The sequence below is a fragment of the Eleutherodactylus coqui genome, chromosome 2 (assembly GCF_035609145.1).
Source record: "Eleutherodactylus coqui strain aEleCoq1 chromosome 2, aEleCoq1.hap1, whole genome shotgun sequence".
Classification (NCBI taxonomy): Eukaryota; Metazoa; Chordata; class Amphibia; order Anura; family Eleutherodactylidae; genus Eleutherodactylus; species Eleutherodactylus coqui.
The window spans coordinates 37,647,399-37,665,873 of NC_089838.1; the positions used below are offsets into that span (position 1 = coordinate 37,647,399).

Below are 18,475 nucleotides of genomic sequence, written 5' to 3' on the forward strand. Positions count from 1 at the left end.
TGTCGGTTGACAGGTGGGTACGCTTATCCGTGATGATTCACCCAGCCGCACTAAACACCCTCTCTGACAAGACGCTAACCGCAGGACAAGGAAGCACCTCCAGGGCATACAGCGCGCGTTCAGGCCACGTGTCCAGCTTCAACACCCAGTAGTTGTAGGGGGCAGAGGCGTCACGGAGGACGGTCGTGCGATTGGCTACGTACTCCCTCACCATCCTTTTACAGTGCTCCTGCCGACTCAGCCTTGACTGGGGAGCGGTGACACAGTCTTGCTGGGGAGCCATAAAGCTGTCAAAGGCCTTGGATAGTGTTCCCCTGCCTGCGCTGTACATGCTGCCTGATCTCCGCGCCTCCCCTGCTACCTGGCCCTCGGAACTGCGCCTTCTGCCACTAGCGCTGTCGGATGGGAATTTTACCATTGCTGCCCATTCTGGGCAGGGGCCCGAGAACAGTTCCTGGGAGTCTGCCTGCTCCTCAGAATGTGTCATTGTAATGGAGTGAGGAGCCTGGGAGGAAAGAGGAGCAGCAGCCAGAGGATTCAGAGTTGCAGCAGTGGACGACGTAGAACTCTGGGTGGTCGATAGATTGCTGGATGCACTTTCTGCTATCCACGACAGGACCTGCTCACACTGCTCATTTTCTAATAAAGGTCTACCGCGTGGACCCATTAATTGTGAGATTCATCTGGGGACGCCAGAAACGTGCCTCTCTCCTAATCCCGCAGCAGTCGGCTGCGATACACCTGGATCAGGAGCTCGGCCTGTGCCCACACCCTGACTTGGGCCTCCGCGTCCTCGCCCGCGTCCACGTCCTCTAGGCCTACCCCTACCCCTCAGCATGCTGTATTACCAGTAGTGCAGAAACATAACGCTGTAATTAAATGTGCCGCTTATTGGCCTGTGATTGGAGGCTGACTTCGCTTACGGAACGCACAGCAGAGCCAGGAAAGAATTTTGCGCAAGCCTGTAGTGAGACGTAGGTGCGTATGACTGAGCTAGTGGAATTCACAGCGCAGAAGCAGTCAAGTGTCCAAAGGCCACTAGTAGGCCTAAAGTATTTTGCTTCTATTTTTTTAAAGGCTGAGCTGATACAGCAGACAGATACTGTAGGCAGCGTATATATGTATACTGTTTCCCTCTGGACGGGATGACGGCGGTGATGTAACGGGCAACGCAGAGCCAGGAAACAATTTTGCGCAAGCCTGCTGTAACACTTAGCTGCGTAATAATTAGGACTACTACCCCCAGCAGAGTCGCAGTACACTCAAGACGGTCACAGGCAGCTCAAAGATAGTATTTTTCCCAAATTTGTTTGAAAAAGCCCACTGCCTATATAGACAGTATATCTCTTTCACCTTTCCCACTGTCCCTGCCTCACCAGTACTGGCCCTATACTATGTAAAATTACTGCAGACTGTTTCCCTCTGGACGGGATGACGGTGGTGATGTAACGGGCAACGCAGAGCCAGGAAACAATTTTGCGCAAGCCTGCTGTAACACTTAGCTGCGTAATAATTAGGACTACTACCCCCAGCAGAGTCGCAGTACACTCAAGACGGTCACAGGCAGCTCAAAGATAGTATTTTTCCCAAATTTGTTTGAAAAAGCCCACTGCCTATATAGACAGTATATCTCTTTCACCTTTCCCACTGTCCCTGCCTCACCAGTACTGGCCCTATACTATGTAAAATTACTGCAGACTGTTTCCCTCTGGAGGGGATGACGGTGGCGATGTAACGGGCAACGCAGAGCCAGGAAACAATTTTGCGCAAGCCTGCTGTAACACTTAGCTGCGTATTAATTAGGACTACTACTCCCAGCAGACACGCAGTACACTCAAGACGGTCACAGGCAGCCCAAAGATAGTATTTTTCCCAAATTTGTTTGAAAAAGCCCACTGCATATATAGACAGTATATTTCTTTCACCTTTCCCACTGTCCCTGCCTCACCACTACTGGCCCTATACTATGTAAAATTACTGCAGACTGTTTCCCTCTGGACGGGATGACGGCGGTGATGTAACGGGCAACGCAGAGCCAGGAAACAATTTTGCGCAAGCCTGCTGTAACACTTAGCTGCGTAATAATTAGGACTACTACCCCCAGCAGACACGCAGTACACTCAAGACGGTCACAGGCAGCCCAAAGATAGTATTTTTCCCAAATTTGTTGAAAAAGCCCACTGCCTATGTAGACAGTATATCTCTTTCACCTTTCCCACTGTCCCTGCCTCACCAGTACTGGCCCTATACTATGTAAAATTACTGCAGACTGTTTCCCTCTGGACGGGATGATGGCGGTGATGTAATGGGCAACGCAGAGCCAGGAAACAATTTTGCGCAAGCCTGCTGTAACACTTAGCTGCGTATTAATTAGGACTACTACCCCCAGCAGACACGCAGTAAACTGAGGACGGTCACAGGCAGCCCAAAGATAGTATTTTTCCCAAATTTGTTTGAAAAAGCCCACTGCCTATATAGACAGTATATCTCTTTCACCTTTCCCACTGTCCCTGCCTCACCAGTACTGGCCCTATACTCTGTACAATGACAGCAGACTGAGGACGCAATGCTCTGCACGCCCGATATACAAAAAAAAAAAATTGTGCAACACTGCTAAAAGCAGCCTCAACAGTACTGCACACGGTCAGATGTGGCCCTAAGAAGGACCGTTGGGGTTCTTCAAGCCTAAAATAACTCCTAACGCTCTCCCTATAGCAGCAGCAGCACTGTCCCTGATCTCTGTCAGAATGCATCTGTGGTGAGCCGCGGGAGGGGCAGATTTTTATACTCGGGTGACACCTGATCTCCCCAGCCACTCACTGCAGGGGGTGGTATAGGGCTTGAACGTCGCAGGGGGAAGTTGTAATGCCTTCCATGTCTTTCTATTGGCCAGAAAAGCGCGCAAATGTCTCAGAGATGAAAGTGAAAGTAACTCGAACATCACGTGGTGCTCATCTCGAGTAACGAGCATCTCGAACACGCTAATACTCGAACGAGTATCAAGCTCGGACGAGTACGTTCGCTCATCTCTAGTTCTGATTCTTTGTATTAAGTTTTGCAATACATATAATAAAACTGAAATAAATAGATACACTATATATAGTAATGACTTTGTTATGAAGCGGGCAGCCATTGAATTAAAATAAATCTTGATATTTTATCACTCTATCCCAAATATTGACCAAATAATTTAAAAAAACAATTATTACACCATAACTTATACTGTAAATATCTAATCAGTCATACAAAATATTTTTTTTTTAAATGTAGTAATTCTGTTAAGAGAAGACATAAACACAGGATTGGGTTTAACTATAAGATGTAGTCAGAAATGTGTCTCTTCATACAAGTTATGAATTTAATTATCAGTATAAAATTGTATGGTTTACCAGGGAAAGGGGGGGGACTTGGGTCAAAGGAAGGGGAATCGGTAAAGGTTTAAACTTTTTTCACCATATTGATTCAGAGAAGGATAAAAGCCCATAAAGCATAAACCAATCTACTCTAAAAAGGAAAATATCCCTTCTGATCCCAGAGGTGATCTGCTGATCAGCATTCAAACCAAGAAATCTATCCATTTACATTCTGTATGTTTCAATGTTACTTTCTTCTAACAAATCATCTAAACTATTTTAAAGCCATCCACTATAACTAGAGTTGAGCGAACATACTCTGCCGAGCTTGATGCTCGTTCGAGTATTAGCATACTCGATGGTGCTCGTTACTCGAACGAGCATCAAGCCGTGTTCAACCCCGCCCCAGTTTTTGACTCCTCCCCGCTGTGACGTGCCTGTTTTGGCCCCCTCCCCGCCGAGACGCAGCGCACGTTAATGGCAAATGTTTTGTCCGGTAGGCAGGGGAGAGAGAAAGAGAGAAAGAGAGACGAACCTAGAAAAAAAAAAGCTCGGGACCCGGCGTATCACATACAAAAATGCTTGTAGTCAATGGGGTTTGTTACTCGAGTAGAGCTCTCGAATTTTACGAAAAGCTTGACTCGAATAACGAGGACCCGAGAATTTGGGTGCTCGCTCATCTCTACCTATAACGTCAGTGACCAGCTCATTAGGTAGACTATAAAATCAGATTAAGATTAATGCTATAACGATGAAGACTGTTCTCAAGATACAGAAAATAAACTATTAAAGGTTTCAGAAAAAAAACGTAATTAAAAAAATCTTAATTCAAATTTTATTTTACATACTATTATTGTTAGAGATTATCTAACTGACAAAGACAAACCATGAAGCTCATGGAATCCAAGGCAAAATCTATAACAAGGCCCACAAACCATTATTGACCATTCTCTCTACAGTTGTGCTCCCATACATTACTGAGGGCACTGGGCAGCTAGATGCACCAGGATCTGGGTACAAATACATTATTACAATATCTCAAAGTTCTAAATACACATAAAGTATAAATAAGTTATAGATTTTTATTTGTATCAGAGCTGATATACTATAAAATCTTAAATTTGGATGGATAGATACATAAATTGACAGAACTATGTTATATATTTTCACTTCTGTTTCATGTTTGGCAGCTAAAGTAATAAATCACACTGTAATATCACCACTTACATTGTTTGGATCATTCAGTGATTCCCCCTCAGATGAGGCTTCTTGATATATATCCTTTAGTTGGGGATAATTTACAGGCTGCACAATACTGAAATCTTGCTGTTCTGGGGCCGGGGGTAAATGAGTTTGGTAACTCTGCCCCTGGGACCCTGGAGGAACCATCCTGACCTCCATGTACTTTAAGGTCCCGTCTGTGTTCAGGTACAGAGCCGGCTGATACTGATCTGTGTAGGCTTTGGATTGGGATCCACCAAGTAAACAGCAACTACTGCTCCAATCATAACTGTCCTTCCTCAGACACTTCACCAATAATATCATGAAGGTAACAAGTGACACTAAGCTGATGGCCACCAGGGAAATGATTAAATACAGAGTCATATCTGATGGGGGTTTGGAATTTGTCAGGAAGTCCCCAGATTTCGGTCTTTCCACTACAACCTCATCTGCCATACTGACAAGTACCGTCACTGTGGTGGATAATGGAGAACTCCCCTGATCACTGATAGAAATGACAAGTTGTTGCTCCATGTTCTCGGCTTCCTGGAATCCTCTTACAGTTCTCACCTCTCCGGTGTGTTTAGACACTTGAAATGATGAGTAATTGATGGGGTGGATGAGAGTAAACAGCAGCCAGGCATTGTGACCAGAGTCCAGATCCACTGCGGACAGTTTTGTCACCAGATATCCGGCACTTGTAGACTTTGGGATCCTCTCTTGGACAATGAGGTCTTCAGAGTGTTCTGGATACAGCAGGGTGGGGGGATTGTCATTTGTATCCAGAATGAAGAGAAAGACGGGAACAGTGGAAGATAACTGTGGGGATCCTGAGTCTTCCACCTTTATGGTGATTTGTAAAACCTGGATCTGCTCATAATCAAAGGAGCGCTGAGCGTATATATTCCCATCATTAGAATGAATGTAGACAAAGGAGGAGACAGAGGAGCCGTCAATCTGACTCTCCACTATGGAGTAAACCAGATCAGAATTAACCCCCTCATCTAGGTCGCTAGCAGATACTGTACATAGGAGAGTCCCTGGGTCACTGTTCTCCTTAATGAAAGCGTTATAAGTAGACTGTGTGAACAGCGGAGCATTATCATTAATATCTGACACCCTGAGGGTGACGCTGGTTTTACTGTATAGAGGAGGAGACCCTAAATCAGAGGCTGTCAGCTCTATAGTGTATTGGGGGGTTTCCTCTCTATCCAGATTCCCATCTGTCACCAATGCATAACGATTCTGATTAGATCTTATTCTAAAAGGCACATTTGGTGATAGATTTAGTCTTATTTCTCCATTTTTTCCAGAATCCTTGTCATTTACATTAATAAATCCTACAACTGTCCCTATTAGGGCATTTTCTGGGATATTATTAGTCACTGTGGAAAATGTGATTTCTGGGGAATTATCATTGACATCTTCCACTTCCACATGAACTATACAGTTTCCTTTTAATTTGGGAAATCCTTTGTCTTCTGCCTTAATGTACAGTTCATAAAAATGTAACTCTTCAAAATTTACAAGTGCATTTACATAAATCTCTCCATTTTGCTGATTTAAAGCAAATAATCTTCTGGCAGATTTGAATGTGTGATCATCAAAGGAGAACTCAATCTCCCCATTTGCTCCGTCATCCTGATCTGTCGCATTCAGGGTTAATATGACAGTTTTCAATGGCAGATTCTCCCTTATACTGACTTTATAAACTGACTGATTAAAGACTGGAGGATTATCATTAATATCTAATACAAGGACTGTTATTCTGCAGGTCCCTGATCTGGCCGGTTCTCCTCCATCAATAGCTGTGAGAATGAGGTGATGTTCTTGTTTCTCTTCTCTATCTAAAACCTTCTCTAGTATCAGCTGAGGGATGAGCGTTCCATCTTTATGGGTCTTCACAGACAATGAGAAATAAGGATTTGTATTCAGTGTATACTGACTGACACCATTCACACCGACATCTGAATCCTCTGCAATTTCTAAGGCAAACTGAGTGCCAGGACTTGCTACTAATTCTGTGATCTCTATAATTCGATCATTAGATGAGAATGTGGGAGAATTATCATTAATATCCAGAATCTCTATCTCCAGACTAATAAGCTCCAGAGGATTGTCAGCCACAACCTCTAACTGCAGTAAGCAGCGGGGACTAGATCCACACAGGCTCTCCCTATCAATCCTCTCCTTCACAACCAACCCTCCATTGTCCTGATTTACACTGAAATATTGTTGGGATTGCTCAGATCTCAGATGGATCCTGCGCTGAGAGAGCTCGGCACGTTTTATCCCCAGATCCTGAGCTACATTTCCTACCAATGTCTTCGGCTCCGACTCCTCAACAATAGAATAACGCAGCTGCCCAGAGACCCAGCCCCAGCTACAAAGGAGAAAAGAGCAGACTACTTGCCATTTCCAGCACTGACAAAAGCTTCTGTTGTCCATATCTTAAATGATTGCCTTGATATTTGATGTCATGTAGATGCTGTGTAATCCCAGCTGCATGAAGATCATGAATTTATCTGTCCATATTCACAAAAATATAATCCATCTGAAGAAAACAATCCTCCACAGGGCTCTCATCAGCGCTGCAGCTCTTCTTTGTGTGAGAGAAACGATGGGAGGGTGAATCACTGAGCCAGGGGGAGGAGAGCGCAGGGCTGACATGAGCATATTCTCTAGTGCTGCTGAAATGAAGGACTGAATGACAAGACTACCCTCTGCTGGCCAATAGTGAGAATGTAGCCCATAAATAGATATAAGAATGGGAACATTGCAAGAATAATCTATTTTTAAAAACATGTATTTAAGCATTTTAAATGCCATGCTGCAAATTGTATCTGAAATAAATCTTTTAATGTAAAAGAAACTGACAATATATACTGTTACACACAAATCCTGCTTAAAACCATATTCTGAAATTTAACTGCATCTACATTTTAATATTATCAAGTGGTATTTTGTTCTGTTAGTATTCATTTTTATACTAATGTTTGATCACAGAAACATTTTTTTGGTATTAATAGTAAATTATTTGAATTATCATCAGACTATTTCAGCATAAATTGTTGAAAACGGCCATCACTATTAGAAGAATTATAAAGCACTTGTATTTCATGAATGGCTATTAAGTACCAGTATACATCAGGACAGTTTACCGCTATTCTATAGTAATAAAATATGATTAAGGCAGGTGATATAATAAATCAAATCATGTAACAGAAAAAAATCGTAAAGTAATGAAAATCACCGACAAATTAAAATAAAAATAATCTGATTTAGTTGAATATAAAATCTCTCAGAGATATAAATTATGTGATTTGAAATACTATTTACTATATGAGTTTTATATAATGATAGTGATTGCTTTGGGCCCACATGGTTACTTGTTACATCACTATGAACAATGATGCTGCTGTTCACATGATGTTTAGTCCCATGTTTGGGGTATACAATCATAAAAACAGAAAATAGCCATATCTATAGGGCTATATTCATCTGACAGAGAGGCCAGAAGAATGCACTGAGCTATCAGTATACCTGTTTCTGTCATATAGAATAGTATGGTAGGCTACAATATTGCATATATAGTAAATTAAAAATGCATGCTAAATTGTATACATTTCTATTACAATTGGACCCAATGGGCGAAATAGGCAACTACATGCCTATACAATAGAATGCGTTGCAACTTTCCATTGGAGTTATATATCAGGAGTCCCTCTTGACGTGTAGCTCTGACTCAAGGATCTAATTTGATTCGAACAGAAAATTTGTTGGATTTATACTTCAAATAACAAGACACAAAGTTCCTTTGGCATAAGAACCCAGTGGGCAAAGTAGAAAACCCTATATTATTTTCACTTGTCCTCCTGACTGGGAATAGGAACCACTCAAAGTTACAAATGTTGTTGGAATTCCATTGCATTTTTTGTCTTTAGCTTATGGTAAAAAAATCTCTGTAGAAGCACCTTAAATGACCAAATGCTAGTATAGGACTATAGGGCACAGTTGCCCTTTGTGATTACTTTGTTCCCCTTTAACTGCAAAATGTCTTCATGGAATTTATCAATTTGCATAGCAGAAACATTAACACTAAACATCATCTATTTATGAACAGTAGAACATTCATACAATGACCATAAAGACAATTTTTAAAAATAAAATAAATCAGGTTATAGGTTTAATATAACAGAATGCATTTGCAAAACATCTTATTCCTGAAATATCTTTTTGTGCTATTGCAGTTATATACAATATACAGGGTTTTGTCATTAGAAAGAAAAATTCTATGCTCGCCTATTCCTCCCCAACCCCCCCCCCCCCTCCTCCCCTTAAAATCTTCTTAACACATAGTCTCCTGGCTCAGCTTCTGCAGTTCCCTGGGGTCACCTCACTGCACACTGGCCGGCTTGTTATGAAGGCTGCATTTCCCACATTCCTTCCAGGGGGTCAGTAATGGTCATGTCTCTGTGCTGTAGCATTCACTGGCTAGGAAGGAATTCTAATCTATTGCCGAGACAGCTAGTGTGATGACCTGGGGGGTCCACTCAGGACATGAGGCCCACGCGGAGGAGCTGGGAGGGTAGAGCTGTCACGGGTTATGGCGGCACTCACCAGTCTCCTTCCCGAAGGACTACATACGACCTCGGCCCGAGTACCACTAGGCCTTTTCTGGACACCCCTAGGATAGGGATGGCCAATAAACATTTAGTTCAATTGTAGGTTGTCACGTGACGCCATCATTCCCTTTTCACCGGAATAAAGCTTCAGCGATAATAAAACAAGTCCACACACTGTATACTTGTTAAATACCTCAGTCCCTGGGAACCGTCAGGGCCTGGTCACACTTTACTGTAGGTAACTGGAACACTTTACAAAAGCACAACAATACACTGATGCAGGTAACACAGAGAAAGAGAGTCTGGGAGGAACTCAGGATAATGCTGGCCTCACAGTCCTTAATACTTGTACAGAACCACTCCTGAAAGGGAATATACTCAGGATGACACACGCCCGACAGTTCTTGTTATCTGTGTGGGACCCCTCCTGGACAGGCGAAGGGATAGACTCTCCACAGATACACTCTAGACACAATACCTCTGCACAGTGATCAAGTTCTTCTGTCACTCACTCTCTCTCTTTCTCTCTACTTCTCAGTGGTCCCTGAAATAGCAGGCTTCAGGGAACCACTCCTCTTCCTCCATTATTCACCACATAGGAGTTGATGGTACCCTCATGTGGCTACAATCCACTCAACACCAAGACAACACCAGATCAGGTCAGAACAGAACAACACTCTCTGGTGAACTCTCTGATGGATCTCTGACTTTTGCTGACTGACTCCGAAACCCATATCACTTATACTTATAATCACAAGCATACAACATGACAGGACATGAATTGTTACATTTGCAGACATATTCCAGCCTCATGCAGACATTAAATCTTCATTTGCTGCAGCTGTGCAATACATATAACAAATGATTAGACAATTTCTTTACAGTGCATCTACACAAGACATTATATGCATGACATTTATGGAAGGCCCAGGAATATATTTTCTAGGCCATTACACTAGCATGAGCAATCTCTACAGTAGATAGGCAGTCCCCCTGCTGACCTGTGAGCTGTGATGTAACGTACATTGGTTGGCCAGAAGAAGACTGCCAACTAATGTACATAACCTCACAGGAAGGCGAAGAATCAGGCAGTTGGAGGTGAATTGACCCCCAGAGAATGCAGGAGACAGGAGAAGATCGATGGGGTGAAGAGTTGGTAAGGAGACTGATGGGGTAGGAATAGGTAACTATACAATTTTTCTTTTTCAATGACAGCACCCCCTTTAAGCTTGTGCCCTAATGCATAATCTATAACAAGAACCAACAACAATTTAATACTGTTTGTAACATTGTTTGAAGCGCATGTGGCAGTGAAACCATTGAGTAGCCTAAGCGGCAGGACCTGGAAAAACTGCTATTTATGAAGTCTAATAGCTATGTGCTAACCAGACATGTATGATTATTGTCAATATCTTAACATCACAAAGTTGAATTAAAAGCAGTATATATAACTTAAATATATGATTTCATTTTCATTTAAATTTTGTCACCTGAACAACTCAACAGGCTTCTAAACTGTATTCATTTCACTTACATTGTTTGGATCATTCAGTGATTCCCCCTCAGATGAGGCTTCTTGATATATATCCTTTAGTTGAGGATAATTTACAGGCTGCACAATACTGAAATCTGGTTGTTCCGGGGCCGGGGGTAAATGAGTTTGGTAACTCTGCCCCTGGGACCCTGGAGGAACCATCCTGACCTCCATGTACTTTAAGGTCCCGTCTGTGTTCAGGTACAGAGCCGGCTGATACTGATCTGTGTAGGGTTTGGATTGGGATCCACCAAGTAAACAGCAACTACTGCCCCAATCATAACTGTCCTTCCTCAGACACTTCACCAATAATATCATGAAGGTAACAAGTGACACTAAGCTGATGGCCACCAGGGAGATGATTAAATACAGAGTCATATCTGATGGGGGTTTGGAATTTGTCAGGAAGTCCCCAGATTTGGGTCTTTCCACTATAACCTCATCTGCCATACTGACAAGTACCGTCACTGTGGTGGATAATGGAGGACTCCCCTGATCACTGATAGAAATGACCACTTGTTGCTCCATGTTCTCGGCTTCCTGGAATCCTCTTACAGTTCTCACCTCTCCGGTGTGTTTAGACACTTGAAATGCTGAGTAATTGATGGGGTGGATGAGAGTAAACAGCAGCCAGGCATTGTGACCAGAGTCCAGATCCACTGCGGACAGTTTTGTCACCAGATATCCGGCACTTGTAGACTTTGGGATCCTCTCTTGGACAATGAGGTCTTCAGAGTGTTCTGGATACAGCAGGGTGGGGGGATTGTCATTTGTATCCAGAATGAAGAGAAAGACGGAAACAGTGGAAGATAACTGTGGAGATCCTGAGTCTTCCACCTTTATGGTGATTTGTAAAACCTGGATCTGCTCATAGTCAAAGGAGCGCTGAGCGTATATATTCCCATCATTAGAATGAATGTAGACAAAGGAGGAGACAGAGGAGCCGTCAATCTGACTCTCCACTATGGAGTAAACCAGATCAGAATTAACCCCCTCATCTAGGTCGCTAGCAGATACTGTACATAGGAGAGTCCCTGGGTCACTGTTCTCCTTAATGAAAGCATTATAAGTAGACTGTGTGAACAGCGGAGCATTATCATTAATATCTGACACCCTGAGGGTGACGCTGGTTTTACTGTATAGAGGAGGAGACCCTAAATCAGAGGCTGTCAGCTCTATAGTGTATTGGGGGGTTTCCTCCCTATCCAGATTCCCATCTGTCACCAATGCATAACGGTTTTTCATCTGTTTAATTTTAAAAGGCACATTTGGTGATAAATGTAATCTTATTTCTCCATTTTTCCCAGAATCCTTGTCTCTTACATTTATAAATCCTACAACATCCCCATATGGTGCATTTTCTGAAATATCATTAGTCTCTGAGGTAAATTTAATTTCGGGGGAATTGTCGTTCACATCCTCTATTTCTACTTGAACCATGCAATTTCCTTCTAATTTGGGGAATCCTTTGTCTGCAGCCTTAATAGATAACTCATAAAATGTTTTTTCTTCATAATCAATAAGTTCATTAATATAAATCTCTCCAGTTTTTTCATGTAAAGCAAATAATTTTCTTACAAATTTAGAAGTGTGTTCATCATAGGAATACTCAATCTCCCCATTTGCTCCGTCATCCTGATCTGTCGCATTCAGGGTTAATATGACAGTTTTCAATGGCAGATTCTCCCTTATACTGACTTTATAAACTGACTGATTAAAGACTGGAGGATTATCATTAATATCTAATACAAGGACTGTTATTCTGCAGGTCCCTGATCGGGCCGGTTCTCCTCCATCAATAGCTGTGAGAATGAGGTGATGTTCTTGTTTCTCTTCTCTATCTAAAACCTTCTCTAGTATCAGCTGAGGGATGAGCGTTCCGTCTTTAAGACTTTTCACAGACAATGAGAAATAAGGATTTGTATTCAGTGTATACTGATTGACACCATTCACACCGACATCTAAATCCTCAGCAATCTCTAATGCAAACCGAGCTCCGGGGCTTGCCAGCAATTCTGTGATCTCTATAATACGATCATCTGATGAGAATGTGGGAGAATTATCATTAATATCCAGAATCTCTATCTCCAGACTAATAAGCTCCAGAGGATTCTCAGCCACAACCTCTAACTGCAGTAAGCAGCGGGGACTAGATCCACACAGGCTCTCCCTATCAATCCTCTCCTTCACAACCAACCCTCCATTGTCCTGATTTACACTGAAATACTGTTGGGATTGCTCAGATCTCAGATGGATCCTGCGCTGAGAGAGCTCTGCACGTTTTATCCCCAGATCCTGAGCTACATTTCCTACCAATGTCCCCGGCTCAGACTCCTCAACAATAGAATAACGCAGCTGCCCAGAGACCCAGCCCCAGCTACAAAGGAGAAAGGAGCAGACTACTTGCCATTTCCAGCACTGACAAAATCCTCTGATGTCCATATCTTAAATGATTGCCTTGATATTTGATGTCATGTAGATCCTGTGTAATCCCAGCTGCATGAGGATCATGAATTTATCTGTCCATATTCCCAAAAATATAATCCATTTGAGGAAAACAATCATCCACAGGGCTCTCATCAGCGCTGCAGCTCTTCTTTGTGTGAGAGAAACGATGGGAGGGTGAATCACTGAGCCAGGGGGAGGAGAGCGCAGGGCTGACATGAGCATATTCTCTACTGCTGCTGAAATGAACAACTGGATGACAAGACTACCCTCTGCTGGCCAAAAGTGAGAATGCAGTACATAAGTAGGACAGAATTGGCGATAGAAATGTAATAAAAATCCAATCTAGTTATGAAGCTTTCTGTATACATTCCAGTGCTATATATACAGTGCTTCAAATTACATCTGAATTTAAACTATAAATATAGGAAAAATTATTGCAAAAAGAAAAAACTGGCACTGTGTAAGTCAATCAAAAAAGTGTTATTGCTCTTATAAGAGAAACAAAACAATCTTATAGACATGATGTCCCTTAATGACTGCCAACAAGACGTCAACATTGTTTCTATTTACAAGACTATTTTTCTTTCTTAGCACAATAACATCTATTGCATACTTCCCTCTTTCCTCATATTTATAAAACTACTAGCATACTTATGCGCTCTTCATGTACCAGTAATGTTATTAGTATTCTATAGTATGCTAACATTAGAACACTGGGAAATAAAACCTATCGCTATAGCATTATCGTATTCATGATAGAGAATAATAATTTGTGCAGCCTCATGTGAAGCGCTGCATGAAGGATTAAGTTGGAAAAGTTTTTTTATATAGGGTTGATACAGTTCCTATGTAGTCCTGCAAATTAATAAATTCATCTCCGCTCACAGATGAGCAACGGGCCCATTCACACCTATATTATTCTATTTCTCTGTTTCCTTTTTGGAGCCGAAAAATGTAATTAAACATATCATTTTTTTCCCCATCACTGTCAAGGGAGTTAAAAAAACAACAAAAAAAAAACACAGATTGCTGTCTGTCTGTTTCTCTTACTTTATTTTTCAGTTTTCTTGTGAGAACGAATAGCGCAGCATGTAGTGGTATTTGTTCTGGTAAAAAAACAGAGACATCATGGAATGGAAACTGACAGCATTCTGTGCTTTTTTTACCCTATTGAGAGCAATGGGGAAAAAGTTGAAAATTTTATTTTTTTCTTTTTGTTTCAAAAAAGAAACAGAGAAACCGAATTGTGACTGAATACCGTAAGGCGGGTGGGAATTCAGCCATAATTCATGATAATGGTGGATGATAATTTACACAAGTGAAAATTGATGCAGATCATTGAAAGACAAAGGAAAGAAAAGTAGATGACATGGCAGAGAATAAAAAACCATAGGCCTTCTATGTCCTAATAAAGTAGGTCCCTATTGCATGTTTTGTGGGCCCCTGGTTATATGTTAAACTCGTCTTTCCAGTGCTTCATGCTATAGTTTATCCCTTATATTTGTAATCACCAATAAATTGGACCAGAATTTATACCATACTATACACAGTAAGGGCTCTTCTACACGGGCCGTTCATTGTTCAGATCCTCGTTGATGGTGGGAATCTGAAGAATAATCATTTAGTGTAAATACATGCATTGACTGAAAGACAAACCAGAATTCATTTGCTTTTCCATCATCATTCAGTTTCTTCAGGCATGAAAACTGAACGATGATCGGCCCATGTAATCAGGCAGTCATTCATCTATGAACGATTGCCTGTTTACTGTGAATGGAGGCAGGCGGCCGTAACGATCTCAGGTCCGCTTCACCTCCACTTACTGAGCGATAAAAGCACATGAACGATCATCACTAGGATGGCTGTCGAGTGTTCCATATAAATGGGCCCTTACTCACCATGCCATGTTAGTATAAGAACCTGTACTTGGTACTGGTGTATCTTGACGCACCAGAAGTGTGGGTGGCGACAAGATGCAGTCAGTTTGACAGCCCATTAACGCCCAAAGGAGCGTATTGGCTGGGTTGCCAGCCCCTCCACGCCTCCCAGGAGGTGATTGACAGTTATGTGAGCTGCAGGCAGCCAGGCAGACACCCGTAAACGCAGAGGCCGAGCACGTAAGGGGCAGGTTTCTGTGACTGCAGCCAGCAGAGGACGGACCTTGGAATTGGCCACAGCATGATCGGGAGTTGGGTAACGATGCCGCACAGCAGGCTGGGGGGAGCACTGAGCGCCGGAAGTTGAGGGTCTCCTTTCAGCTACATGTGCATCCATCGGTGTCGGCAGATGGCAGACCACACTGTACAGCAGCCTCCGGTTAACAGTGCAGGTGGGAGGCTGGAGCCAACAGCTGAGTGCGCTGGACACATTTTACCATAATGTGCCTGCAGTGGGTTCCACAGGTTCGGGCACGTGGGGAAGCTTGTGGGGAAGCGGGGAACACTATTTTTTTACGGAGCCAGCGAGGCACACGTCTGCCGCCAAGCGGGAGCTAGAAGTGTGACAGGGGCATTCCTACATGCAACCCCTGTCATACCCCTAGCTTCCGGTGGTGCCAATATACACTAGTACCGCTGTACTGTAGGTACAAGTGTTAGGGGAAACAAACCACACTAATCCTTAGATCAGAGGTATAACTTGAAATGCTTGTGCAAATATAAAAAAGGACCCCCTGACTCCACAATATTATTTACAGCACTGCGGTATTCCCATATGACAGAATGGTTTTAGGGCCACTCAGATACCAGGGCCCGGATAAGACCTCAACATCTATACCTCATATAGCTAAACAGATATACTGGAATTCTCATACATTCTTCTATTAGTTTCCATAAAAATAATACCTATAAATATTCTCTTTAGACTGATAGAAAATTAGTTTACTGCATATATCTATGTTTATGTTCAAAATGATTGGATAAGACTGTAGCGCACGTTTCTATTTCTGATCCATTCATAATCCACCTGACTCACACGTCATCAGCAAACCCATATTCCTAAGGCTGCCCGTTCCCGGGCGATTTTGGATTGCGTTCCCTGCGGCGATAATCCGGCCGCGGGGAATGCAATGCACACTTTTCATAGCGTTGCTATGGGAAGCGCAGCCCCCCTGTCCACGAGCGGCGTATCATGGCGATTCTCCACTCGTGGACGGCAATTCACAGCATGCTGCGAATTGCTGTGATTCTCCGCGGTCAGCCTGTCAGATAGGCTGACCGCAGAGATCCGTCTGCAGGCTCCTGCTCCTGGGTGGCAGCTCCCGCGGAGGAGATCCGCCGCAGCATGCCGCAACGCCCGTGGACAGGCAGTCTTAGACAAATACAATACAGCAGCTATTACTGACAGAACTAAAGCAATTAGGTAAAGTTTATAAAATATACCAAAAATCATAAAAATATAGTACAAAAGCAATTAAAAGCCTTTCTATGTCTCTATACATTCCAGCTTCTTAGATCTGTCCATGTTCCCCCACTGATGTCTATTTAGTATAAAATATCCTTATAGAAACTATTTCTTATGATTATTACATTTTACCATTATGGTATTTTCCTCATGAATCAAAGTAAGACCAATAATTTAGTGATAACATCATAAGTCATCCGTGTTACCATTCTAGGAGCTACATGTAACCTCTGTCCACGATGGCCCTGCCACACCATGCTACAAAATTAGTAGGCAAGAAGGCATCTGCACAATGTCCAAGCAGTGGGTCACAGCTACTACAGTCATGAGAGCTCATCATCATCCCCAGAGCACAGACAGGCTCAAACCATCATTACTGAGAGATACAGTATCTGAAATGTGGGCAATGTCTAATGTAGTTAAGGCCCATTGCCGTGTAGCGATTGTCACTCAACATTCGCTCAAATGAACTAAAGTGCGCCATAACTGTTACGGCTAAATGCAAGCCATCGTACATTTTTCATTCGCTTTTTATTTGTCACTCAGTTTCAATCTGCATTAGAATTACTGCTTGTTCGCTCACTTCTTCTTATGTTTAAACATAGAAATGTGAAGCACTGAGCGAGAAGTGAACAATTCTCAGTGACAATCTGCCTGCCTAAGCATTGCATGAGTGCGAACGGATTAATGGTAATGGTACTCGCTCGCACAATCGCAGTGATACACAGCTCACCATTGGCTCACACCGCGGTAAAACACTGCGTGATGCGTGCAGCGTTTTACGCATACGGCCGTGGAATAAGTCCTAAGTAACACATTTTTCATTTCAGTGAAATCGGTTAGACATCTGTATGTATATTATTGGGCAATTTCTCTTAAATAGGAATGTTCAAGACTAACTTTACATGTGGTATCACAGCATATTTGTACACATCTGTAATATGTGGTACGGGTTCTGATTCTTTGTATTAAGTCATACAATACACATAAAACTGAAAAAATAGATACACTATATACAGTAAATAGTTGTTTTATGAAGCAGGCAGCCATTAAATTAAAGGAAAGCTTGATATTTTATCTCAAATATCAACTAAACTAATAAAAATCTATTTTTACACCATTAGGCCATAGTCACACGGGCGTTTTTTCACGCGATTTGCGCATCGCATGACGGATGCGCATGCGCAAATCGCGTGACCGGCGCCGAAAAATCGCCCGAAAAATCGCCCGAAAATCTGCTCCTAGCCGCGTTTCATTAGAAACGGGCCGGAGCTGTCCAGCGCATTGCATTCAATGGAGCCGGCAATACAGCCGCCTCCATTGAATGCAAGCGCTGCGGGCGAGTGTGGGATGAATTGTCGGGAAGGGGTTAAATATATAACCCCTTCCCTGCAATGCATCCTGAAAAGTGAAAAAATAAAAAAAATGTATGTACTTATCTGCTCCTGGCAGCCGGAGATCCCCGCGGCCGTCCTGCAGTGGGTGTGAAGGGGGTGTGACTCAGGCTTGCCCCTGATTGGCTCAGCGCTGAGCCAATCAGAGGCAAGTCTCAGTCACACCCATTCATGAATTCATGAATGGGTGTGACTGAGATCAGCCTCTGATTGGCTCAGGCTGAGCCAATCAAAGGCAAGCCTGAGTCACACCCCCTTCACACCCACTGCAGGATGGCCGCTGGGATCTCAGGCTGCCGGGAGCAGGTGAATACATCCTTTTTTTTTATTTTTTCACTTTTCAGGATGCATTGCAGGGAAGGGGTTATATATTTAACCCCTTCCCGACAATTAACCCCGCGCACGCCGGCAGCCCATTGCTTTCAATGGAGCGGCTGTATTGCCGCTCCATTGAATTCAATGGGCAAACATCGTTCTTCTCTGCCACAGCTGTTCCAG

General features: G+C 42.8%; 3 protein-coding genes across 9 annotated transcripts in view; all 3 read right to left on the bottom strand.

Annotated features, from left to right (window-relative positions):
• Positions 1 to 18,475, bottom strand: part of LOC136611234 (protocadherin gamma-C5-like) — a 403,514-nt gene that overhangs the window by 233,690 nt on the left and 151,349 nt on the right. The window lies entirely within an intron of this gene.
• LOC136613121 (protocadherin gamma-C5-like) lies at positions 4,557 to 7,022 on the bottom strand. The gene has a single exon (XM_066593977.1). The coding sequence runs from the start codon at positions 7,020 to 7,022 to the stop codon at positions 4,557 to 4,559; it is 2,466 nt and encodes an 821-aa protein (XP_066450074.1).
• LOC136613122 (protocadherin gamma-C5-like) lies at positions 10,710 to 13,280 on the bottom strand. Its single transcript, XM_066593978.1, has one exon. It carries the CDS (start codon positions 13,173 to 13,175, stop codon positions 10,710 to 10,712), a length of 2,466 nt encoding a protein of 821 aa, XP_066450075.1. The 5' UTR covers positions 13,176 to 13,280.

Excerpts from the sequence above, each read along its gene's own strand:
- LOC136613121 (XM_066593977.1), bottom strand. The coding sequence starts at position 7,022 with ATGGACAACAGAAGCTTTTGTCAGTGCTGGAAATGGCAAGTAGTCTGC.
- LOC136613122 (XM_066593978.1), bottom strand. The coding sequence starts at position 13,175 with ATGGACATCAGAGGATTTTGTCAGTGCTGGAAATGGCAAGTAGTCTGC.